Source organism: Chelonia mydas, chromosome 2 (genome assembly GCF_015237465.2).
Source record: "Chelonia mydas isolate rCheMyd1 chromosome 2, rCheMyd1.pri.v2, whole genome shotgun sequence".
Taxonomy (NCBI): Eukaryota; Metazoa; Chordata; order Testudines; family Cheloniidae; genus Chelonia; species Chelonia mydas.
In genome coordinates this window covers 116,353,866-116,380,003 of record NC_057850.1, presented here as the reverse complement: position 1 = coordinate 116,380,003, position 26,138 = coordinate 116,353,866, and the positions used below count along the sequence as shown (strand labels likewise).

The following is a 26,138-nucleotide window of genomic DNA, read 5'->3' as shown; positions in this document are numbered from 1 at the left end:
CTAATATTGCCTGTGTCCAGATATAGATTTCAAAACCTCTCTTACACTAGTTCCAAAGTGGTCAAATGTGACATTTTAGTTCTGCCCCGTAGAGAAAGGATAAGGATAAAGTCACTTTTGGAGAGAGAGGACTAAAAAAATAAAATAAATCTCAGAGAGAGGTTAAAGTTTCAATGCAGAGTAATTTTTAATGAATTTTCAGATCAAAAGCTATTTTATGAAGTTCCCCCCCACACACACACACACTTCACAGAAACATTCTTTTTTGCCTTCATATGTTATATGTAAATATGTCAACTTTTAGACTAAGTCAATTTTCTACGCCAAAATTATAACATAAGGTTTTAGAATGGAACCATAATATGGACAGGCTGCTTCTCCCAATTTATAAATTTTAATAAGTCTCTTGTTTTTCCTCCCTAACTTCACTCCATATTCTTTCCTACAATAAAACATGGATGTATCCTTTCTTATAATTGTGTTCAGTCCCTCCCCTCCCCCCAACATTGTATTTTCTGCTTCCCCCACATTTTCTCCCAACCTCTCTCATTACTGGCCTCTCCCTGAGGACTGGAATACTGGATGTACAGTACTACTGACATGGTGAAGAGTTTCTCTTAGGCCCCAATCACAATGCAGCTGCCTGCCTACATGGTTTTCTGTGCAGGATAGAGGCCTTTACTCTGTACCAATGTGAGCTCCCCAAGAGTTCCACTCTATCTTTCTCTTCCCAGTAACTTTATATAGGACAAATCTTAAAGGATTTTCTACAAAAAACACCTGGTCAATGTGTTTAATCACCATCAGTTCAACAGATACATAATTACTTTGTGTTTTATGTTGAAGACAATCCTCTCTTTTCTGTCACCCTTTCCTCAGGGGATTAGTTTAACCTTTTGCCATATATGTTATCCAGGTATTTCAGTTATCCATTTTCTATGTTTGAGTGCATTGGTCCCCAAGTTTAGATTTTTAATAGTGATACATGATGTTGATAATGCTCTGCACTCCAGTGCGTTTTCTCATCCAAGGTCCCACAGCTCTTTACACATTAAACTCTACCAGAAGAGGCTGAACACAAATGGCTTTGGCAAGGAACACTCCAATACAGCCGATCCTCACTTGGGAAAGATACTGAAACCTATCGAGAGCACAGGGAGCCTTTCACATCTCCATCTCTGAATCATTTACACTGCAGACAGGAAAGTCCTGGATGTACAATGCTAACTGTAAGTCCGTGATAACTGAAGGACAAAGACTTTTGTGACCACAAAGATTGAGGTAACTGTTCTCTGTAAATGCAATAACTTAGCATGGCAGAATGGACAAATGCCATCGTTTGTGCAGCAAAGATTAGAGAGCTGTTAATTCCCAGTGGTTCAGGAAGTATGGAGAGTTGGATCCTTGGGAACGAGGCTAACATGGAGTTTATGGTTGCTGGCAGCAAACAAACATTCTCTTAGAAAGACACTCTCTCCCCCGCAGTGCTACCAACCAATTTGGGAACGTAATCATCAACAGGAAGGAACAGAACACATGCTTGGACAAGCTGGTAGCCCTGTTGCTGCTAGAAGCACTGTGACCCTTCAGAAGTTCCCCTGTATCCACATAAAACTGTTACATCAATTATAGGGAACCCTCGTTGGAGGTAACACTCAGATGATATAGTGTTCCCTGCTGCAATACAGTTTCTATTCGCTCACTCACAAACTCCTAGGTTTGAGGACTGACAGGATGTTCAGTACAGAATTGATACAATTTCCTTTTAAATCAAATGCTTCTTTAAAAAAAAAAAAAAAAGCTACCTACCCTCCCAGGACTACTGCATTATTTTGCTTTGAAATTGTGTTTTGGGGATAGAAACTCAGCAATGGCTATCTTCAAACACTGATATTTGTGTTCTGGTCCCTGAGGCAAACAGTAGGGTTATCTTTAGAACATACAATTATTAAAGTACCAATAATAGCTCCATTACTCTCTCCCTTCACTTTTCTCATCTGTCATTTTAAATCTCAACTCAGATCTCTCAATTCCTTTCCATGATTTCTCAGCCTTAAAGTTGCTAAACTTTTCCAATATTAGTTTATATGTTGCATTAAACATACAGCCAGACAGCAATCTTTATGTATATATGACATTAAAAGCTGTACTTGTTTATTGCAATGCAGAAGGGAAAATAACCTTGGAGAACAAAGTCAGAGTTTAGAACGGGAGAAGCATCCTGGCATGATTAGACCAGGTACACTGAAGTTAAGGAGGTTAGGACATCTCATGTATCTGCAAAGAGCATTCAAAATTAAAAGTATCTTTCACTGGTTTCCCCACTGATCACCCCTTTGGAATCAACACAGGAGGGAGACCGTAGCGCCAAAAGAAGAGCAGTTGTGAAGTTTTCAGATTTACAGAACAAAAAAATGCTCCTTAGTTTCTGCCACAAAAGACAAGGACAGAAAAAAATACAAGTTCACGTGAAAGAATCAAAGTTATTTCCTCACTGTCAATCCAAAATCCAGGGCATGATTTTCATTTACACCAAGGCCTCTCTATACTAATCTAGCAGTGTAAAGCAGTGTCAAGATGGAAACGTTTCAAAACTTAAATTTACACCCACTTTAACACCCCTTTACACTGTCAGAGTGACGTAAAAGGTAGAGCTGGACTGGATTTTTCATTTGTATTCCCTCCCGCTTCCCTCCCCAACAAAAATGCCTTTCATTTAAAAAAAAAAAAAATGTCCACAGCAAATGTTTGTTTTCAACAAAGACGGGGGAGGGAGGGTATGAGGGCTTGTAACAGTGTGGCTTGCCCCTTTAGGGTAGAGGTTCTCAAACTTTTTCTTACTGAGGCCCCCTCAACATGCTATAAAAATGCCAGGGCCCGGCAGGGGGAGGGGGAGCGTGGGGTTCTGGGCCGTGGGGGGACCCTTGGGCATAGGCATAGTTTTACTTCTATCTGGGGGGAGAGAGGGAGGGCTGGCAGGGCTGGAGCCAACTCCACAAAGCAGTGTCCAGGGAGGGAGCACCGCCTCCATCCCCTGATTCACTCATGAGGCCACCCAGCCTGTCTGGGCTGTGGGGGGACACAACCAAAAATATAACTCGAAGTGGGACTCAGTTCAAACCGCTCAGGGTGCAAGGAAAGGGTAGCTAGGGGCTGTGTGTGTAGGCAGAAAGGTAGCTCAGAGGGTAGTTAAGGGCTGTGTATGGGACGTGGGGGGCTCCCAGTGGTACTCTCAGCTTCGGGGGGCAGGGAGCGTGGCTCTGGGGTTCCCGGCTTCATCCATCCACTGCTCCTGGCTTGGGGGAGAGGGAGGCCTGCTGACTTCAGCCCCACGCCACTCCTGGGGGAATCAGGTTTCAGCCATGGGGCTCTTCAGCCTCCCTGAAAGGGCTCGCGGACCCCTGGTTGAGAACCACTACTTTAGGGTATGTCTACACAGCCCACAGGAGCAAGCCGCCCACACCTGGTGGATAGTCTCAGGCTAGCTGGACTCATGCTAGTTCCTTCAAAATAGCTGTATAGACAGTGTTTTCAAGTTGCAGCTTGGGCTGGAGTTCAGGCTTTGAAGCCCACCTGGTTTTATGCAGATATTTTTAGAGTGGTAGTGTGAGCCTTTTTAATCTGAGCCTATCAACCTGAGCGGGGACGCTCATTTCTGTGGGCTGTGTAGACATACCCTTCTGGGCCAGAGGCATGGGGCTGGCCAGCCAGCCAGCCTTGGTGAATCATCAGAACCAGCTGGGACGGGACAATCTGTACCCTATGTTTACCACTGTTACACAACTATGATAAACTTTATACAAAGTATGCCTTGTCAGGTATCATTTGAACTCATCATTTGCTGATCTTTACTGTACTGGTAAAATGTGTGTGGCAACTCTGTATGTAAAGGTATAAGATTCTACTCTATGATGTTACTACGGCATCTTCCAAATCTGGGGAAGCAGCCCAAACCAGTTCCTCAGAGACAAACAACTAGTCAGCTCTCTGCCAGATGTCAGCATAATCAAACAGACTATCACCAGTTTTAAGTGGCTATTCTCTGGCATGAAGAAGAAATTTACATTTTGGTAATGGAACAGACTGGCTGGAAAAGGTATAAAAGAGGAGGAAAAGGTATAAAAATGAGGAACAGAGGCCCCAAATCACCTCTCTCCACTCATAGCATCAAACACCATTTGAAAGACAAAAAAAAGTACCACTGGACTGGGGGAGTGGTCAGGGATGAAAGAGCCAACCTGACTGCTATGAGCAAGGGGTTTAAAAAAAAAACAAAACCTCTTTGCTTCAAGTTCACTTAGCTTATTAAGTTGAGTATTTGCATTTTACCTTTTTCTTTTGTAACCAATTCTGACTTTTATGCCTCATCACTTAAAATCTATCTAATCTATCTGTCTGTAGTTAATAAACTTGTTTTATTGTTTTATCTAAGACAGTGTGTGTTTGGAAACTTCCATTTGAGATAACAGGATTTGTCATTTTCTATTAATGAAATAATGGACTTTCTACAAGAGTGTATTGTCCAGAAGGAAAGAACTGGGCAGTACAAAATGCACATTTCTGGGGACAAATCTGGGACTGGGAGTTTGCTGGTGTTGCTCTGCAATATAATTCAGGAATGGCTGACTAGAATCACTCATATCATTCAGCTGGGAGTGAATTTACATGCTAGTGTGAACAGGCCAGGAGTGGCTGCTCTTACAGCAAAGCAGTGTAAATGGCACCCCAGGTTAACAACTGAGGGGACACAGCTGTTCAACGGTACAGACTGTACCCTGTGGAATGTCACAGGGATTAAGTGATTACAAAAGTCAGCAAGTGGCTCAGATGGGGGGGAGCGTGGAGAGAAGCTGCAGGAAAGGACAGTGTCCTGCAGCAGTCCCTAAGGAAGGAAGACTCTAGTGGTCAGGACTGGGCAACATGGTGACTGGGTAGAAAGCCCCGAAATGGAAGCTTTGTTTTCCTTGCGTGAGTACGTGGTCATTTGGACAATAAATGGAGCCCAAAACCAAGAGCTAAAGACTTATTTGGTGTGGCTGATAATTGTCCAGGCTGGTGAGGAAGCCAGTGTCTCATAGGGTTTTAACTAAAATTTCAGTTTTCAGAGGGTTTTTTTTTGGACAAAATGTAAAAAAAATTTCAGCAAAAAATTTCAACAAAAAGGGAGAACTTGTTAGTTTTTGTGAAGACTTTTCATGGGAACAAAAACTATTTCTCAACCAGCTCTAATAAAAGGACCCTAGTGTAAATGAGAATAAGTTTCCTCAGTATTTAAGTTAAGAGGAGTTTCTTATTTTCCTATTTGAGTGTCTTGATAAAAATAGCCTTGAAAACCACAACTGTTGTCCCGGAAATATAATGTGTTTGTGAGATAGACCAGACTTCTCACACCAAGAATACCAAAGCTGTTGAAGCTCTTTTGGAACAATTAGAAGAGGATGCTTCACATGGAGACTGCAGGCTGTATTCTCAGCAAGGAAAATTGTGGGATTGATTTTTGCTCATCTGACCCATTATATTGGATAACACGGTCATCCACAAGAGTATTTATCCACAGCACTATGGTTGGGCTGCATTTCCAATTATGCTCAAAATACATTAAATAAAAGTTTAGATTTTACATCTCATGTGGGATTGACTCTATGGATTTCTCTTAGCCGTACAGCCAATACCTGAAATATTCCAGTAACTGGGATGAGTAAATTGATTCAGATTAAATAAAACCCAGTTCCAATTTTTGAATTATTCAAACTTTTTCTCACCTCCCAAAAAGTTAAATACTTCCTCTCCTGACAAACTTCCAACCATTACTCAAAGTAATCTCAGGGTCACAGCTGGGATATTGTCATCTTCAAATGCTACTTCCGGGAGGAGAAAAGGTTGACAAGTGTCAGAAGGGAGCAATGCATTCTGGAGCAACTGTAATGCTAAAGTGCAGAAGATGTAAGGATTAAAATGGAGCAGTCAGCAAATGCCCTGAAGGGAGAGTATACGCCCTGAAGAAGAAAAAAAACCAACACAAAATAATGGGGAGCAGGAATAAAGAGATTGAGGTGACCTGATAAGGTCAGAGGTCAAGATTTGGTTTTGCTGAGAAAGTGAATGTGGAGCAAGGGAGATTTTTTTTTAATGAAATATTGCATGCTGGGACCTGTAGTTTCGTGGGCTGCATCCTGCTTCATTTTGTGCAGGTTAAGCACAATCCACAGGGGGTTACTGAAAGGTTGTCAACACAGACCTAGGTTGAGCAGTTTGGGGGCTCCCTAATTTATATTATTTTACTTAATGTTTCTTATACAGCAGCAATTAAAAAATTAAGTAGCAGTAAACTTACCAATATACAATGTATAGAAACCTGCACCTCAATCAGATATTTCAGAAATTTGAATTTGTTCTTTGAGCAATATTCAATACTGCACTGTTCGATACACTGAAGTGAGATCCGGTGAAAACCTCTCTCAAAGGATCTGTCTGTGATCACTCTTGCTGCACCAAAGCTGAATATAATTAGTTAGGGTAGACAGTGATTATATAAACAAGAAGTTGTTAATTTTAAAACCTTGATCTTGTCACCAGAACAGAATCTTATCAAGGCATCACAAAGTCAAACCTCATTTCAGTCTGTCGGGAAACTGGTTGAATGTTCCCCTCCCCCACTTGAAAGATTCATTTCATAGCTTTAGTCATGCAGTCGTTCAGATTTGGATTGCACTGAAGAATTTCTCTCTCTCTAACACTTAACGTAACTCGTTTCGGCTATATTTGTTCGTTTTGTTATTGAAGGGTTGGGGGAAGATAATGGTGTCCTGAGGGTTTGACTAGACGCTGGAGTGGTCGTACCCATTCAAGGTCAGATTACCAAAAGTGCTCAGAACCCAGGAGCTCACATTCCCACACATATAGCTACATTTTTGAAAAAAGCTCAGCAGTTACCATGCTGAAAATCTGACCATTTATTTTGTTGCCTAATTGGTAGCATCGTTCTTTTGCAAATCTGGCCCTGAAAACCCACAGCCTAGTAGCTGGATTTGCTCTGTACAGGTCTTGCGCCTTTCTTCAGCTAAAACTCTAGCCTTCGACTACAGGTTACAAGTCTTCCAGAAAAAAAAAAAAAATCATCAAAAGGCAGCCTCCCTTCTTGGTGAGTCAATAGGACCCATGCTAAACTTCTGCCAACTTAAAGTCACCCTCTGTCCATTTTAAAGGATTAAAAGGTTAAGAAAACAAAGCCATAAAGCTTATTAATTATACAAGAGACATCACAATTGAAAAGATTACTGGACAATCTGAACTGTCTTTTGAAGAATGAGCTAGAAATTCCACAGCAGGTATCTCCACGGAAATTTAAAGAGACTAGAACAATGTGGCCCTACTTCCTTTTATTGTGCACCGAGGTTCAGGGGCACCAACCCCCTTGCAGTGACATGGAAATACATCTCCTCCCTTATAACAAACCTATTTTCAGAGCCTATGTACCTGTTCATTCAAGTTTATGCTTTCTAATTTCTCAAAGCAGTCTGCAGCTCAGTCACCCATGAAATTACTGAGCATTCTATGATTGTGTGCAAGTCTGTGCCACTGCTCATGCTATCTAGGCTCAGGTAAGGTCATTAGAATGATGGCATGTTAAAGCTGTCAGCAGCATTTGGCAGAAAATAACCTTTTCACCCACTGAGAGACCTCAGTTCACATCATCGCCATTTTCCTTTATCACCACACTGCTTCACATTATAGAAAACTTCAAAACCAGGAAAGTAGGGGAGGAAAAAAATCTTAGTTGCACTGCAGGCGGTCTCTTTCCATATCATTTTTAGTTTCCTGTTCCCTTTGCTTTGTGCTATGCCTTAGGAGGCAATGCTCCAGCTCTGTTCTTCATTCCGGTACACTGAGAGGGATGCATTGCAATAACATTAGTTCCTTTGCAATAGCACAAAATCATTTGAAACGATAAAAGAGAAGAACATGCACGGATGTTAGTACGCCAGTTCTACTCACCCAGAAAGATACTTTCCCCTTCAAGATTTTTAGCGTGGACGACTGTGCCTTCTTAATGAATATGACAAGTGTCATCGCATTTTAGCGACAAGAAAATCCCATGCCAAGTGCCATTGGTCTCCATTTTGCACTCTGCACTATAGGATCCCTGCATTTGCATGGAATTCCAATGAAGTTAATGGAGCAAAATGTGTCACAAATTGCTATTTATGCAGAGTCATTGGCAGGATCTGGGCCTTAGTAGTGTTTTCCTGTCTATTTAAATATAAAGCTAAAGTAAGCAATGGGTGGTGCCACGCAGAAGTCAATCAACAACTCTCAGAGCAATGGCCCTACAAGACTAAGCGAGCTAAGGATGGGAATTACCTTTGTATCAGAACCAAAAAAATGATCAATGTCTTCCTCATCACATGCTCATGCTCAGCAATTGTCATGTTTGCTGAGTGCACTTTGTTCAGTATGACTAATAACCCGGGGGAGGCCGCAAGCAAACCAATTCAGGATAGCAGTGGGAGAGAGCGTGCCTCTGGCTGCTGCATGTGTATCATGTTTCAGGGTTAGCTGCACACCTCTGTCCCCTCTTCTGGTGTGTCTGACTGCCCCTGTCTCTCTGTTGTCAGGCCTCGAGCCTTCAAATTCTCTGAGGCAGAATTCTGCAATTCTCCCACTCTGAGGCAGAGTGCTGGGTTACAGTGCCCTGTGTATCAACTGCGTTTTCCCCCAACAGATCTGACTAGGTTCAGCTACCTTCAGTTCTTCCCTTTGGGACCTGTGACCAGTGGTTCACAGTACCGTTTAATCTTAACATAGGAACACAGCATAGCAAGAGAAAAGGACTGTTAAAACCATGAACAGCCTATACACATCTATCTTACCTAAGGTAGACCTCTCAACTCAGAGCCCCGCTCCCACAACTTCTGCGGGATAAGACTGCTTCCCAACAGTCTCCGCCTCAATCTCTTTCTGAATCATCTGACCTCTTGTGAGAGCATCTGTGTCTTTAAACCCTTCTGAGGATTTGATACCTCTCTTCTCTCACACAATTCAATCTCACCATTGTCTTTGAAAGAATGTGAGTTCTCCAATGCTCAGTTTGGGGTTGGAAGGTGTGATTTTCAGCTCGAGCAGAGATACCTGTGCTACCTCTAATCGGACTAGTGCACTAAAAATAGACGTGTAGCCGCAGCAGCGCAGGCTAGCCACCCCAGTATGTACTCGTCCAAGACGCAAAGTATGTATTCTGGGTAGCTAGCCCACTACACGGCCATGGCTACATTGCTAGGTTCTTTCCTCCCCAACACCCTAATGCACTTAGGGAAGGTGTAATTCCAGCTCAGGTAGACATGCCTGCACTAGCTCAGGTGTAGTTCCCATGTAGACCTACCCTTAGTGCAGGGGTTCTCAACCTTCATTGCACTGTGACCCCCTTCTGACAACAAAAATTACTACATGACCCCGGGCAGGAGGGCCAAACCCAAAGTCTGAGCCCCACCACCCAAAGCCAAAGCTTGAGGGCTTCAGCCCTGAGCAGGGGGGCTGTAACCTGAGCCCTGCCACCCAGGGCTGAAGCCCTTGGGTTTTGGCTTCAGCCCTGGGCGGTGGGGCTCTGACTTCGGCTTCAGCCCCGGGCCCCAGCAAGTCTAACGCCAGCCCTGGTGACCCCATTAAAACAGAGTCACGACCCACTTTGGGGTCCCGACCCACAGTTTGAGAACCGCTGCCTTAGTTTATTAGGGGTGTTCGAAAGGAAAGAAACCATTAGCTGTTCTAACTCTGCCATTCCAAATGCCTTGCAAGGAAACTAAAACTTAGCAGTCCTATGTTTTCAAGCAACACTTTAATACTATTTCCATTCCCAAAGCATCTGAGATGGTCATTTATAATTTCCCTTAGGTGGGCACTAAGTCCAATCATAACTAGGAAGCTAAAACACATCTTTGTGGCAGGCTAATAATCTTTGCAGGCTGTAAACACCTGAACGGTTTACTTCTACTCAGTAACACTGAAAGCTGGGGCCGGATTTGAATTATATGAGCAAAGGCAGGAGAAGAAAATGTATCTGAGGTACCATAGAATTTATTATGGCACACTGAACAAAATCTTGTATATATTAATCACCCTATCTCCTCTCAATGTAACCTAAAGACAAAAAAACAAAAAGAAAACAACCCAGCACTATGAAGGATCTTATGTATGTGCAGGTTAAGGATGTTGTGCTAAATCCTGAGATTGATGGACTGAATATTAATCTACTTTACAATAGGAAGTAAATAAAACTTTATGAAGAACTGCACTGAAGGTTCCAGGATATATTTTGATAAATTTTTTTTCAGTGCCAGAAATAAAAGAATAAAATGCCATACTTTCTTCTTGATAAGATACTAGCTGCTAATTATGGTCATGCTACTGTACATGGTCATTCTACTGTATTTACGGCAGTACTCCAGACACAGCTGTCAACCAAAACAGTTTTGCCTGGCTCCTGGGAAGGGAATATCTTTATCTATATTCCAGTATAATGCAGAGAGGTTGAGACAGAAAGAGGCAGAGGCCTGTGAAAATATCAGATTTAGGGATTTATCTTTTATGCCATTTCTCTTTCCCCTGCCTAAACTATGAGTTGGACATTGAAGAATCTTTATTAATTTAGCTGGAAGTCACACTTAAAAACTGTTTTTAACTCTCTGATTAATAAAAATAGCAGCCAATTTTAGAAGTGACTAGTCTTTTGTGTCCCTGACCTGAGATGCCTTAAAGGAGCTTGATTTTCATATAGTGCTGAGCAGAAACCTTGGGAGGGGAGAACCGGAGGCTTTTGAAAATTTTGGCTAGTAAGGATTGATCTACATTGCACTTAAAAACCTGCTGCTGTCCCATGCCAGCTGACTAGAACTCACAAGGCTTGGGTTAAGGCGTTGTTTGATTCCAGTGACAAAGCCCTGGCTGGGATGATTTAGATTGGTCCTGCTTTGAGCAGGGGGTTGGACTAGATGACCTCCTGAGGTCCCTTCCAACCCTGATATTCTATAATTCAGTGCAGATGTTGGGGCTTGGGCTGGAGCTCAGGATCTAGGACCCTGAGAGGTTCCCAGAACCCAGACCGCTGCCTGAGCCCAAAGGTCTGCACCACATTTAAACAGCCCCTGACCCTGAGGCCTGCAAGCCTGAGTCAGCAGGCATGAGGCTGTCTAACTGCAGTATAGACATCATTTAGGTGTACCATATCAACCAGCAGTCTTCTCTCTCCTTACACGACAGTGAGCAAGCATTAGTTTCTCACAAGATTTCCGTCCAGTTTCTCTCAGCAAACAAAGGAAAGCACTTCAGAGAACAATGTGACTCAAAGAAAGAGCATGAGATTTCACCAATTTTCCCTCTCTTTCACAATTCTCTAAATGACTATATAGAGGAATAACCCCAGCTACTAATGTCAAAGACATCTCAGTAAAAATCATGTGCCACCATACATACAAAGAGACAAGGATTTTCAAATCGCTGAAAAGAGTTGTTGTGAAATCATGTTGACATCTGTTATGCCGTGAACGTTGCCAGGACACAGGAGGCAACTCCCAGGTTAAAGAAATTCAAAAGAATAAACATTGTTTAATCCTTTCTTCCATTTGCAAACTCATGAACACGTTTTCTGCATAGGCTGATTCTCCAGCAACGCAAGAAAAAATGGGAATTGGGGCAGGGGAGGAGGAATTTCCAGGAACAAAACCAATGCAGTAGACTCAAAAGAACTCTGGGATTCAACTGTTTTTTGTACAAGCCTCTTGAAAGACATACTGCAGGAAGTATAACACATAGCAGACTGTGTATTTAAGCAAAACATGTTTTTGGCTAAATTATGAAGGTAATACTCACGCAGTGCATACAAGGAGAGGATTATTCCAGCCAGGCAAAACCCTTCAAAAAATCTGAGCGTGCTGAACATTGTCACATTTACCGAGAGAGCCACAGTCAGTCCAAATATCAGAATGAATATAACCGAGAAGAGTAGCACTGGCCGTCGACCAACCCTACAAACGGAAAGTGGGGAGAATAGTGTTAAAATCCAAGGTGGACACAATACTAGATGCTTATGTCTTGCAGAGAACATAGGCACAGTTGGGAACAAATTACATAGTTCCTCCCAAATGCTGCTACCAGTTTTTAATAGCAGCCAACACACTCCCCACCCCACTCCCACACACACACAGACACTTCTCACATTTCTGCTTATTAAATTCAATTATTGCTTTGATTAGTCTTGCAAAGATTTCATGGACAAATTCATTTATGAACAGATTAAAGCAAATAGCATTAAGTGCATCACTATTTAATATAAGAGCCATTTTCAAAGCCTGAAAGTGAACAAAACAGCAAATAAATATATAAAAATTGCAGTAAGTGCAAGCCATTAACAAAAATTATGACAGGCGATTTGGGAAAAAGCCCTTAGTTTTCCATAGTGAGGAAAGGTCACTTGATTAATAGAAGCTTCCCCTCAAGAGAAGAGACATTTTCCATGCCCATTAAATTTACCAGCGAATTCTCCTCTTGCTACATGCTTCAGCTTCACAAATCTCAGCTTTCATTTAGTTTCTAAAAACTAAGTTTCTAGCCCCGGTGGTTGTGGAAACAGCCTCAAAAATGTAAACCAAGTATAAACTGAAGAAGCATCACTTTCCTGAGTCTTCAGAGAACCTGAAGCAATACCTCTAAAAGGACTGAGCTGCTTTATTCATCTCAATCAGCACCCCCCTGGATTCCACAATCCACCAGCTATGAAACGCGGAATATTTCCAAAGGGCCACAGGTTTCAATATTATTTGCAGCCAGACACCTGCCATTTTGTTTTGGACAAAGGATGCAAGCAGCCATGGACCTTTGTGCAACCAGCAGTGTATGGGATGGGATATTCAGATGCACTTGCAGATACATGCATCTAATGCTATAAAATATGCACCGCTGTCAAAAGAAAAATGGTCTGAAGACAGCATGTGAGGGGCAAACTCTGTGCATATATAAGCATGAATATTGCCATACACTGAAAATTCTAGGTAAGCCCAATTTCCAGTGATCACGGTGCTCCTGTAGAAAGAAGCAGTAAACGTTTTTTTTGGTAGCACATTATGCTAGCCCAGAGTGTGACAAACTGCCCATACCACACTGTATTAGAACACGTGCTACCATCCATAATGCACTGGTTGTTGGATAAGGATTTGGTCCCCAGTTTGAATAAATGGAGTCTCCACATGCTGGATCCCATAGATCTTCCACCTATACCTACCCACACAGCTTATTACTTAGTGAATGAAAATCACTATAGTGTCATGCGGTCATCACTTATAGCTTTAGAAGTTTCCTTCTAAAGGAACACCATCAACTTAAAAATCTGTATGCTGCAAACAAATTTCTTTATCTAGGTAACTACCATAAGCTCAGATTATTAAAAGTGAAAATTTTCAAAATCCAATTTATGTCACTATTTATGCTCTCTCATTTCATGCATTTCTCTCAACTTAGACAATGCAAATAAATTAAGTCAGTTTCCCTTTTGTAAATTTGATCACTTACATCTGTTTTTCCCAAACTTTTAAAAGCTGAGCACCCTACCCACACCCTTCTGCAGGGCAATGAAACAAATCATATACTCTCACCCATCTCCCCACAATTCTGTCACATGTTGTTTAAGATCTACCCTAATTTTAGAATTTTATTTAAATGAAATAAAACTATATGCCATCATACATATCCATAAGGCTTTATTTTGAGGAGCAATGAATATTTAATACTGGACATTAAATAAATATTTCAGTGCCACATTATTTTATTATTTAAAATTGAAATTAAGATGCTGTGAAGCTTTGGGCCACGTTGCTTCACACATGCAGCAGGGTTCGCCTCCTCACAGCTGTGAGGTATGGCACCAAAGTGAGCAGTAATCATGTAAATCTTCATAACACCACATCTCCTCTCATCTCTTCCATGCTTCAATCAGTAGTGAAAAAAATATAATAATTGACAACTGAGTTAGCATCCACTGGAATGAATGGGGCGGGTTCATACCATAAAGCTATTGTTTCAGGCTTTCTGCAAGCTCAAGCATATATCACTTTGCTTACAGCATAAAGTTTTTCTTTGTAATCATACCAGCTAGAGATTTTTTTTTTTTAAAGTGAAAGCAGATTCTGGACAATAATTGAGAGTTCTATCGATGTTCCCATTCCCCAGTAATCCAGAGGGACATACCCCCACACTTTGAGAAATGCAGATATGTATGTTCTTAATGCTGCAATATTTGGGTTTCAAACATTGCAAGGGAATGTTCATTTGTTTCAAAACAACTTTTAAAAAATAGCAAAACAGTGGAAAGGTTTGTAAAGGCCTTTTAAAAATAAGATGAGCATTCTGGGCCAAATGTGAGTTGACACTGTCCCTTTTACCAGCAAATATGGCTAAAAAGTAATTTGTGATTGTAGTATCTATTTGACAGAACACTAGAGGCTAGTGCTATCTAAAACAAACGCTCCATTTTTAAATAATTAGAAAATATTTAATTCTGCTCTGTCATGACAGCAGTACCAAAGTGTGTCAACAGCAAATAATTAGAAGTCAATAGTTAAGTATTTTCCTTTTGTTATTTATCATGCTATAAGTAACTCAGCCCAAGCAATTAAAACAATTTTGTACTGCCAATTCATGCTACTCTTTTCAGAGGTCTGCAGATCTAATTATTAAAAGGTTCTTCCTGAATAGGAACTTTTAAAAAAGTTCTAGAGAGAAACTTAGCATCTTTATTCATTTAAATGATATAGCATTAAAAGATTTTTCACTCACCAGTCAGCTATACATCCTGTTATCAAGTAGCCAAAGATTAAGCCTACCAGTAGGGAGAATTTAGCAATATGGACTTTCCAGGAAGATTCACAAACGAGATCCCACTGAAAGAAGAAAAGAGATAAGTACATTGAAACATACTTGATTCCTCTCTGGTGCATTTAAACATACAGATGTTGTTGTAGGTGTTCTTTTCAATTTTAGCATTCACACTTAAAAATATTCTTAATTCATTATTCAAGTCCACATCCAACTCACATGACTGGGAATGAAAAGACTCTCCTTTACTTTGGTGAGAGTTGGATCAGGTGCTTAGTTATACACTAATAAGTTTGGTCATTAAATCTTTCTTCCCAAGTTTGTTTATTTGGATTTATAAAAATGGGCATCTATCCATATGTTCTAGGTAGTCTTGAACTAACTTAAAAATATATCCAAATAATACCCCAACATGTCAGCAGCAGAATTCTATGTAAACCATCACCAGGAAGTCAGACAATTTCAAATCTCAGATTTCCCTAATCCTGTTTTCAAATGCCTGGGGAAGACGATCAGTTTTGTAGCAGGCCTCAGAGTCACCAGGTTCAGGCTACTTCAGATCAATTGATGGTAAACTTTTTGCAACACAGTATAGTAGCCCCCATCAGTACTCCACTTTCTCTAGAGTAAGATGGGACGATGGTGTAAGAAAAACAGCCTGCACTTAGGAAAGGCTACGTTTTATTGACACAGAGGTAAGAAGAGCAGCAGGAGAATCAAGTGCGAGAGTGTGTCTGCCTGATTCAGCTCTTTCCACAGTGCCGTTTTACGGTGCCAGGATAAGAAGGTGCTGGAATTGCACTCTAAAACCATCTCAGTTGCTGAAATTGTACTCCAAAGCGGGAGTGTAAATGAGTGGTCTCCTCCCGAGCGACCCTTCATGACCCCAGGGCAACCTGCAAGTGGCCTCACATCAGTTTCCTCTCCTGGATCCCAGTAACTTCAATACAAACATGTCCTCAAGCCCCCGCTTTTATTTCGTGCCTCCCCCACCCCCGGCTCCGCCCCAACTCGGCCCCACCTCCTCCCCCGCAACCCCCTGTCCTAGCTCACCTCCGCTCTGCCTGCTCCCCTGAACACGCCGCCGCTCCGCTTCTCCCCCGTCCCTCTCCGGCGAGGGAGAGGCAGCGCATTCAGGGGAGCGGGTGGAGCGGAGGTGAGGGAGGGTCGGGGGGGGGAGGCGCAGGAAGTAACGGGGGGGGGGGGGGGTAGAGGAACGGCTCCCGGCCCCAGATCACCTCCGCCTCCGCCCTCTCTCCCAGGCAGCTCGCTCAGGGGAGCAGGAGGAGGCAGAGGTGGAGCAGAGGCGAGCTGGGGCACATTTCTAGGGGTGGCATGGCCGGCGCTGGAATGCCACCCCTAGAAACGTGCCACCCCAAGCACCTGCTTGTTTTGCTGGTGCCTAGAGCCGGCCCTGGCTGCCAGCTCCCCCCCCACCTCACCCCAGTTCCTTCTTGCTGGAAACTCTGACAGTGGGGACGGAGGGCAGCTCATGGAACAGACATGAGCAACACACCTCAAAGAACACTAGTTATGGAACAGATAACTGTCTTTTCTTCTTCAAGTGCTTGCTCCTGTCCATTCCCTATTAGGTGATTCCCAAGCAGTACCAGTGGAGGCAGGTAAGAGTTCATGGACGTGTAGATTGCAACACAGCTCTGCCGAACCCAGCGTCATCTATGCCCTGTTGTGTGAGGGCGTAATGCACCGTAAATGTGTGAACCAAAGACCATGCCATGGTTCTGCAAATGTCCTGGATGGGAATGTGTGCCAGGAAGACTGCTGAGGACACCTGAGCTCTGGTTGAATGGGCCCTCGTGATCAGCATCAGTGAGACCTGTGCTAGCTCGTAACAGGTCCGGATGCAGGTGGTGATCCAGGTGGAAATCCTGGGATGACACCAGAAGGCCCTTTATCCTGTCTGCTGTTGTGATGAAGAGCTGGGTTGACCTGGGGATGGGCTTGGTACACTCTGGGTAAGACGGCAGAGCACATCTGATGTCAGGGCGTGCAACCTCCTTTCCTCATTAGTGATGTGCAGCTTGGGACAAAACACCGGGAGGAAGATGTCTTGATTGACACGGAAGGAAGACACCAGCTTTGGCAGAAAGGCCAGATGGGGTCGCAGTTGAACTTTGTCGTTGTATGCGCCTGGACAGGTAGCTATCTGCTCGGGACAAGTCCCTTCTGCGAGTCCTTGGAGACCGGCGGGGTTTGGTGGATTGGTGACGACGTCCCAGTGATCTACACCTCAGTCATGCTGCTCAACTGGTACCGGGATCTAGAGCGGGACCGGGAGCTGGAGCGGGGTCGGTCACCAGGAAGAACCTACTCCCCGATCTAGGGGATCCATGACACAGTGATGCGTATCAGCGAGCTGATAACTCCACTGCTGAGACCGACTGTCTTGGGCCTGCGACCAGTACCGAGCCATGGGTAAAGCACTGGGCTGATCCCAGTGCTGTTGATGCCAGGAAGGGTGGACCCTCTGCAGACCTGTGCCATGTCACAAGCGAGGCACGCCTCGAACCTTGCGAGCAGTGCCCTGAGTCCGGAGACTGATGAGGGCTTCACTGAGCCTGCCTCTCTGCCTTCGAGGCCTGGTGGCTCCATGCGAGCAAGCACCGGAGGAACGTCCCCTGCAATGGGGAACGGTGCCACTGAGATTGGGGACCTATAGAAAGGACCCAAGGCGGGTTTACCCTTAGACCAGGGTACTGCTGTAACCGGTGTGGGCGGCACCAATAGTGCCAGGATATCCTGCGCTGCCTGCAGGGCGTCGACGGGACCTCTAACTGATGAAGGCCCCCGTCACTGTCCGGTGTGGCAGACATGGGTCGGGGTGGGCGGGACCACTCAACCTGAGCTGGGGCCTGACTCCTGGTAGGAGGTATCAAGCCGTCCTCCTTGGGCCTTGGCTCCCCTCCTGCCCTCTCCTTCTCCTAGCAGGGATGTAGGAGATCTTCCTCTCCCGGTCTTCTTTAGCCTCTTGGAAGACGCCAGGGACGGGGATCGGCGCAGATGGGGCACTCTGCCCCAATGCTGTGGTGCTCGGGGCAGAGTTGCACCGCGACTGCTCCGGTGCTGGAGTTAGTACTGACTCCATGAGGAGCGCTTTGAGGCAGAAGTCCCTCTCCTTCTTAGTCCAAGGTTTGAAGGACTTTCAAATATGGCACTTGTCGCTTATATGCGACCCACCAAGACATCTGAAACAACTGTTTTGCGGATTGCTGATGGGCATCAGTTTCTTGCAGTGATCGCAGGGCTTAAAGCCTAGGGACTGGGTCATGCCCCATCCCTAGGCTAAGTCCCATTCGGGACCAACTAAGTAAAACACTAACACTAAGGGAAACTGTTAACTATGTACAACTATTTTACAAGAAAGTTTGAAATACTGAACAAAGTGAAAAGGGCTAGCCGAAGCAGCAGACGTTTCAGCACCAATACTGGCGGCAAGAAGGAACTGAGGGTGGGGGGAGCCAGTGACACTCCTTATACCACAGCATGTGCACACCACTCCAGAAGGTGCCAGAGTCGGTCCACTACTGATGCCACAGAGGGAAAATTTTCCGGCACCAGTGCATGTGGTGAGCACACACACCTCATATGAAATGGACATGAGCAAGCACTCTAAGAAGAACAGTAATTTATTCTGGGGGAGAAAAGGTACTCATGTGTTTAAATGTTTGCAAGATGAAGCCCTAGGATAAGACATGAGGACTACTATATTTAACTGAAATTTCAGAGGAATTTACATTGGGAGATTCTTTTACTCAGATTGGAATTTGGCCAGGATACCAAGCATAACACCCCTCCTCTTGCAAATAATACCCTAGGATCAATAACCTCAAAAGGACTGCGTGACAGGTTCCCCCCAGGGTGTCACCTGGAACTGGGGTGCCACTGAGCCTTCTGACCCACACCAGCCTGGACTCCCTCTCACACTGTGCTGCTGTGACAAGTTGCAAAGCCCTCCAAGCTTGCACTTTCACCAGCATTCACATAGGTAGGGACACACTCCGCTTCCCAGCCTAGGACCCCAGAGCAGTACCATCCTGCCCTGGTCAAATCTGGCCAGTATATGGGTTTAACTACCGGTCCGCCTCTCCCTCAATGTGAAGAGGACATGCACATTTGTGGTAACCAAGCTGAGATTTTCCCCAGAGCCCTTAGTCAAATGCACACTGGTTTGGATTAAAACATAAAATAAGTTTATTAACTACAAAAGGGTAGATGTTAAGTGATTATAAGTGATAGCAAACAGAATAAAGCAGATTACCTAGTAAATAAACAAAACCGCAAACTGAGCATAACACACTAGATAGGGAGGATGTGAATTAGCAAATTCTCACCCTGAGTGATAAACAGCCTGGCAGATTCTTAAGGCACAAACTGCCTTGGCTCTGCAGCTTGGGGTTTCCAGGTTTTCATACACAGGCTAGCAATCCCTTAGCCTGGGACCATCACCTCCCCCCTGTTCAGTCTTTATTCCTCCAGTGTTTCCAGGTGTGTTGTTGTAGGGAGAGTGAGGTACCATCATGATGTCATTTCCCCCCTTTTATATCTTCTTCCCACCTGCTGGAAAGCTCTTTTGCTGTGCCCTGGGTCAAACAGTTCCCATTGTGTTGTGCTCTCTGAGAGGTTTCTATTGTACACAGTTCCCAGGGTAATCCTTGTGCTTGTGTGGTCAGGAACAGTCAACATGGATTCACCAAGGGCAAGTCATGCCTGACCAACCTGATTGCCTTCTATGATGAGATAACTGGCTCTGTGGATATGGGGAAAGCGGTGGATGTGCTATATCTTGACTTTAGCAAAGCTTTTTATACGGTCTCCCACAGTATTCTTGCCAGCAAGTTAAAAAAGTATGGATTGGATGAATGGACTATAAGGTGGACAGAAAGCTGCCTAGATTGTGGTGCTCAATGGATAGTGATCAACGGCTCAATGTCTAGTTGGCAGCCGGTATCATGCAGAGTGCCCCAGAGGTCAGTCCTGGGGCCGGTTTTGTTCAATATCTTCATTAATGATCTGTAGGATGGGATTAACTGCACCCTCAGCAAGTTCGTGGATGACACTAAACTGAGGGGAGAGGTAGATACGATGGAGGAAAGGGATAGAGTCCAGAGTGACCTAGACAACTTGGAGGATTGGGCCAAAAGAAATCTGATGAGACTCAACAAGGACAAGTGCAGAGTCCTGCACTTAGGAAGGGAGAATCCCATGCACCATTATAGGCTGGGGACCGACTGGCTAAGCAGCAGTTCTGCAGAAAAGGACCTGGGGATTACAGTGGATGAGAAGCTGGATGTGAGTCAACAGTGTGCCCTTGTTGCCAAGAAGGCCAATGGCATATTGGTCTGTATTAGTAGGAGCACTGTCAGCAGATCAAGGGATGTGATTATTACCCTCTATTCGGCACTGGTGATGCCACACATGGAGTATTGCATCCAGTTTTGGTCCCCCCCACTACAGAAGGGATGTGGACAAATTGGAGAGAGTCCAGCGGAGGGCAACGAAAATGATTAGGGGGCTGGGGCACGTGACTTATGAGGAGAGGTTGAGGGAACTGGGGTTATTTAGTCTGGAGAAGAGAAGAGTGAGGGGGGATTTGACAGCAGCTTTCAATTACCTCAAGGGGGGTTCCAAAGAGGATGGAGCTAGGCTGTTCTCAGTGGTGGCAGATGACAAAACAAGGAGCAATGTTCTCAAGTTGCAGTGGGGGAGGTCTATGTTGGATATTAGGAAACACTATTTCACTAAGAGGGTGGTGAAGCACTGGAATGGGTTACCTAAGGAGGTGGTGGAATCTCCATCCTTAGATGTTTTTAAGGCCCAGCTTGACAAAGCCTTGGCTGGGAGGATTTAGTTCATGTTGGCCCTGCTTTGAGCAGGGGATTGGACTAGATGACCTCCTGAGGTCTCTTCCAACCCTAATATTCTATGATTTCCTCAATAAGCCATTAACTTTGTTTGGCCTTTTTACTATTGTACCTGAAAGGCTGCTTGTGGGTGTTTTCAACCTCACAACATGTTTCAGTAACACACACAGCGCCAAACTTCATAACTTTACCAAGGATGATAGCACATACAATCCAATGAGATGTTAATGTCTAGCAGATCAAGACTTTTAGAAGGATACCTCAAAAGGCATACTGTGGACAAAACATATCCTAATCACATGACAGTGGTGAAGATGGATATACCATATTCACATTTTAACAAAAGAGAGCTCCTCTGGCAGCGCGGTACCCCCAACACCGCAGTGGGGAGTTAGTACAATATTGACCCAGAAGGAAGAGTGCTGCATGCTGAGTCTATGACACCTTTTACAACAGCTCCTTGGACCTGCCCTGGATGTCTCCCATCCAACCCCGCCTGGTTTGGGAGATGGGATGAAATGACCATTTGAGGTAATAGATTACAATTGTTACATTTAACATTGTGTTTCAAAATGACTGAAGAAATCCTAAAGAATTCAGCAGTACCAAGTCAGTTTGCAACACCACAGCAATTTAAAGAGCTTGCCACATGTTGATACATTGTTGGTAACAAGTTGCAGGTGTTTCTATAATGTAACCGTACTTTTTGGCAAAACCTAGGATCCTAACATTTACCTGATTTAGATGAGCCACCACACCATAAGCTAAAACTAAACCAGATTATTCTGATGCTTCCTCTCATTGTGTGTCTGACAAAAACTTAAACACCTGAAAAGTAACTCTCTCATAACCTCCTTACCACAGGCCAAATCCATAGAGGTCTTACTCAGTGTTTACCAATTCATGACTCACAATGAAGTCAGTTGAAACTCTGCCTCAGAACGTGGCCCTAAGTTTGTTAATTATTAAGGTGACTAGTGTATCAATAAAGGTTCTTCCCTTTCTGTCACTGTACGGGGAGCTGCTCCCCCATTCACCCAACCCCTGTGCATCTGGCCCCCATGATATGAGCCTCACCCTCCTTCCCCACCCAGAAACCCACCCCCCATTCCTTCCCTTCTGTATCTGGACCTCTGCCCCTGCACCTAGACCACCCCCACAGAGACCCCCCATACTCTAACCCACCCCAACAAACCCCACACATCTGGACCCCCCACTCCACTGAGCCCCAACCAGCTGCACCCAGACCACCCCGCCACCAAGCTTCACTCCCCAAGCACCAGACCCCCCTGCTGAGCTCCACCACACCCAGACCCCCCCCACTGAGCCCCAGCCACCTTCACCTGGACCCCCCTGCAGAGTCCCATTGCCCATGCACCCAGACCCCCACCCCAAGAGCCCCTGTGCATCCAGATCCCCACTGTACCTGGACTCCCCACACAGAACCCTCTCAATCCACACCTGGATCCCCTCCTCCCCCGCCCACTAAACCTCTCCATGCTTGGATCCTGCTGGGCTGAGCCTGCCTGTCCCATACCTGGTGCACATGGCATGGAGGGAAAGGGCCTTGGGGTATTTCTGGGGCAGGCCTGGCCCTTGCACTGTGTCAGGGTACGGTGCAGCCAAACCGCTGAGTCTATATCCCGGAGAGATGGGGGGAGGAAATTGCAGGGTGATCTCCCACCTCTGTGCAGCCAGTAGCCTCTGCTCCCCACTGCCATGCTGGAGCCTCCACATTTATTTATTGACAAAAAAATGCAGAATTTTAAAATACTGTGTGAAGAATTTTTTTTTTTTTTTTGGTGCAGAATTACCTCAGGAGTAGTCTGCATTCACTATGCTATTAAACAGCATCAAAAACCTCTATCCAGATTTTGCACCTCACCTAGGCTTACTGCCCTAAGGTCATTTCCAATTCCCCACTCTCCTCCTTCCCCCTAGATCCAGGCGGTCACCAAATCCTGACAGTTTTTCCTGCAAATCTCTGAATCTGTCTTTTCTCTCCATACCTACTGCATAACACCCTTGCAAAAAATAATGCTTGGGAATGGGTGAGAGAAGTTAAAAACTACTTTAAAGGCATGTATTTAAACAAATGATCCAGAAACTAGAACTACAGTTTTTGTTATCAAACTGTATTTCAAATTATTCATTTTGTATTATGATTTAGAGGGCATGCTAAATATATGAAAAGGCAACCCTGTCTCTAGATGCTTACAGGAAGACCTCCACCATAAATTCTGTTGAGACATCATTATGGAGTTTCTTCAGTATAGTATCTCACTATCTGAGGCATTTCCAACAGAAACTAATAATCTGCCTTTAGGAGCAAGAAGAGACTCTAACAGAGAAGAGTGACATGATTCAAGCTCGCAAAGCAAGCTGCTCAGACAATCACCACCCCTTCCAACAAAGAAAGAACAAGCAAGAGTCGGTACACGGCACCATAATGCCTGTACATGGGCTCATTTTTTCTTTAAGCATAGATGAAATAAGATTCCCTTGCACTACGGAAGAGCTGAGCAGCAGCTGGTTCCCAGAATTGCCATGTCACAAGACAGAGACATTAAAACCATTTAAAACCACTTTAAAAAATGCATCTTCCTTCATAAGAGGGATGCAGGCTGACCACACTTTTTGCATAAGGAAGTTTTTAAAATAAGCAAACACACTAGAAATAATAAAAAATGCTGAACTGAAATAGCCATGCAGTCATGCCACATGAAAATGACCAAAAGAAGGCGACATGCCAGATCAACTATTACATTTGAAGTTCTGCTTCTGGTGGTTTGCTGACATCCATAATTCTTAAGAGTCACAGCCCATATTTATTAACAGTTTTTTCTACCCCTAGATCCGCACAACTACAACACTGTACACTCTTTGCGCACCTTCCAATCATCAGCAACAAGGATACACATTTAAACTAGCAAATCTGAAGTACTGAGCTTTTAGGGCCAGATCCTATCTGCAACAAGGGAGATTTAGGTTAGATATGAGAAAAAACTTTAAACTATAAGGCTAGTTGCGTAGACTGTCGGTCCTTCATCAGTTGAGACTGAGCCGATCACAACACATCTTCCCTCGCTCTGGCCATCCTTCGCCATGCTTGTCCATATCTCCTTGCTCGGAAGTCATCCCACCTCTTTGGAGGTTGACCGCATGGCCATTTCTGTTCTTGCGGATACCACTTGGATATAGCTGCGGTCCATTTGTTGGTTGCTGAGTCGGGCCACATGTCCCGCCCACCGCATTTTGCTGACCCTGTTTTTGACAACGTCTTGCACTCCAGACTGCTGCCTAATTGTTTCACTGGGGATATGATCATGGAGCAAAATGCCCAAAAATGTTCGTTCCATCACCCTCTGTGTGACAGACAGTTGATGTTCTTCAGTCTTTGTCAGCAACCATGTTTCACTGCCATATAACATCGTTGGAAACACTGTCAAGTTAAAAAGATTCGCATGAGTTGTTTTGCTGATCTTTCCTTGGAGGATGTCCTTGATCTCACTGAATGAGCACCATCCAGGTTTTTTTCTGCGCGACAGTTTGCCTTTCTGATCGTGGCGCATGTTGACCTCCTGGCCCAAATAAACGTATTTATCAACCTGTTGGATCTGCTCTCCTCCAAGAGTTATTTGGCTTCTTGGCAGAATATCTAAACTCATGTATTTTGTTTTCGACCAATTCATTTTTAATCCGACTTGACTACTTTTTGTGTTCAGTTATTTAAGCATTCTCTCAAGCTGGGCTGTATTTTCGGCTATCAGCACTATATCATCTGCGAACCTGAGATGGTTTAGCTGCTCGCCGTTGACATTAATCCCACTTTCAAGTCTGCTCAAAAAACCTATTCAAGACAGGCTGTGAATAGCTTTGGTGAAACTGTATCTCCTTGTTTCACACCTTTCTCAATGGGGATTCGGAGGGGAGTATCGAACAGCGATATGTCCGTGCTGCAGCCAGAGTTTGCTTCCTTTAGTAATGTGATATATTTCGCGCTGATGCCCTGTTCTGAAAGAGCTTCAAGAACAGCGCTAGTCTCTACGCTGTCAAATGCCTTCTTGTAGTCCGCGAAGGCAATACACAGAGGGAACTTGTATTCCCTTGAACCCTCTAGTAGTTGGTTTAGAGTGAAGATGTGGTCTATTGTGCTGTAATTCCTTCGAAAGCCGGCCTGCTCTCTAGGTTGCTGTTCATCCAGGTTTCGTGACAGTTGATTTGTCATTATTTTAGTGAACAACTTATAGATATGCGAAAGCAGGCAGATCAGGTGATAGTTCTTTAGATTTTCTCGATTGCCTTTCTTATGCAGCAAGATGGCATTGGACTCTTTCCAACTGGACGGTATCTTCTGGATTTCCAGGTAGCAGCTGAACCTTTGGGTGAGAGCTTTCCACAGTTCCTGACCTCCTGCCTTAAGCACTTCTGCAGTCAGACTGTCCTTGCCTGGAGCCTCCCCCTCTTTCATTTGATGGGCTGCGTGACGGACTTCACTGATGAAAACCGGGAGTATACGTTCATCAGTTTGTTGAAGTGATGGCACTGGGACGTCTATATGGGATGCAAACAGCTGTGTTTAGAAATCCCTGCAAATTGCCTCCATCTCTCTTCGATCAGTTACTGATTTTCCATCCCTGTTCTTCAAAGCCGATAATGACGACCTGTATAACGCCAGTTCCCTTTTGCATTTTTTGAGACTTTTACGATCTTCAGCAGCCTTTAGGAGCTTTTTGGTTCGAAATTTCTCGAAGTCTTCCTTCAACTTCATTCATATGAGCTTGCACAGAAGGGAGTACTCAAGCCTGTCGCTGCCATTTCTTTTCATTTTCCTCCTCTTCTCCAATAAAGTCTTTGTATTCTCCGAGATTCTTCCGCTAGCTCTTCTTGGTCTTTCACGCTCAGTTGATTTCACACACCATTTCAGTCTCCTACTGAAGTTCTCAATCGTCATCGCAGTCGTCCATGGAGGCTCTAATCTTCCCTAGAAATGTTTTCCTTCAGGATTGCCTCGTCGAAAGATACCGGTTAAGCTCTGTTATAGGCTTCCAAGGGAGGTTGTGGAATCCCCATCATTGAAGGTTTTTAAGAACAGGTTTAGACAAACACTTATCAGGGATGGTCTAGGTTTACTCAGTCCTGCCTTTTTGGTGATGGAGGGGGGGAGGGGAGAGGGAGGGGGAGGAGAGGGTGTTGGACTAAATGATCTCTCAAGGTCCCTTCAAGCCCTGTATTTCATTGATTCTCTCTTCAGCTGGTGTAAATCAACTACAATGGAGTTACACTGATTTATACAGCTGAAAATACTGCCCCTATTTGATACATAAAGTAAGGGGGTGGGGGATTGCAAACTCCTACAGTGAAAAGAAAATTGTAGCCCCAAAACACCTAACTGTA

General features: G+C 44.3%; 1 protein-coding gene across 4 annotated transcripts in view; it reads right to left on the bottom strand.

Moving 5' to 3' along the window:
• Positions 1-26,138, bottom strand: part of SLC22A23 (solute carrier family 22 member 23) — a 179,439-nt gene that overhangs the window by 128,344 nt on the left and 24,957 nt on the right. For all 4 annotated transcript variants that reach the window (XM_043540179.1, XM_043540180.1, XM_037893218.2 and 1 more), the window contains exons 2-3: positions 14,821-14,924; positions 11,863-12,017 (exon numbers count right to left, since the gene is read on the bottom strand). In XM_043540179.1, the coding sequence (XP_043396114.1) occupies positions 11,863-11,932 (70 nt within the window). In that variant the 5' untranslated portion in view covers positions 11,933-12,017; positions 14,821-14,924. The remainder of the gene's footprint in view (positions 1-11,862; positions 12,018-14,820; positions 14,925-26,138) is intronic.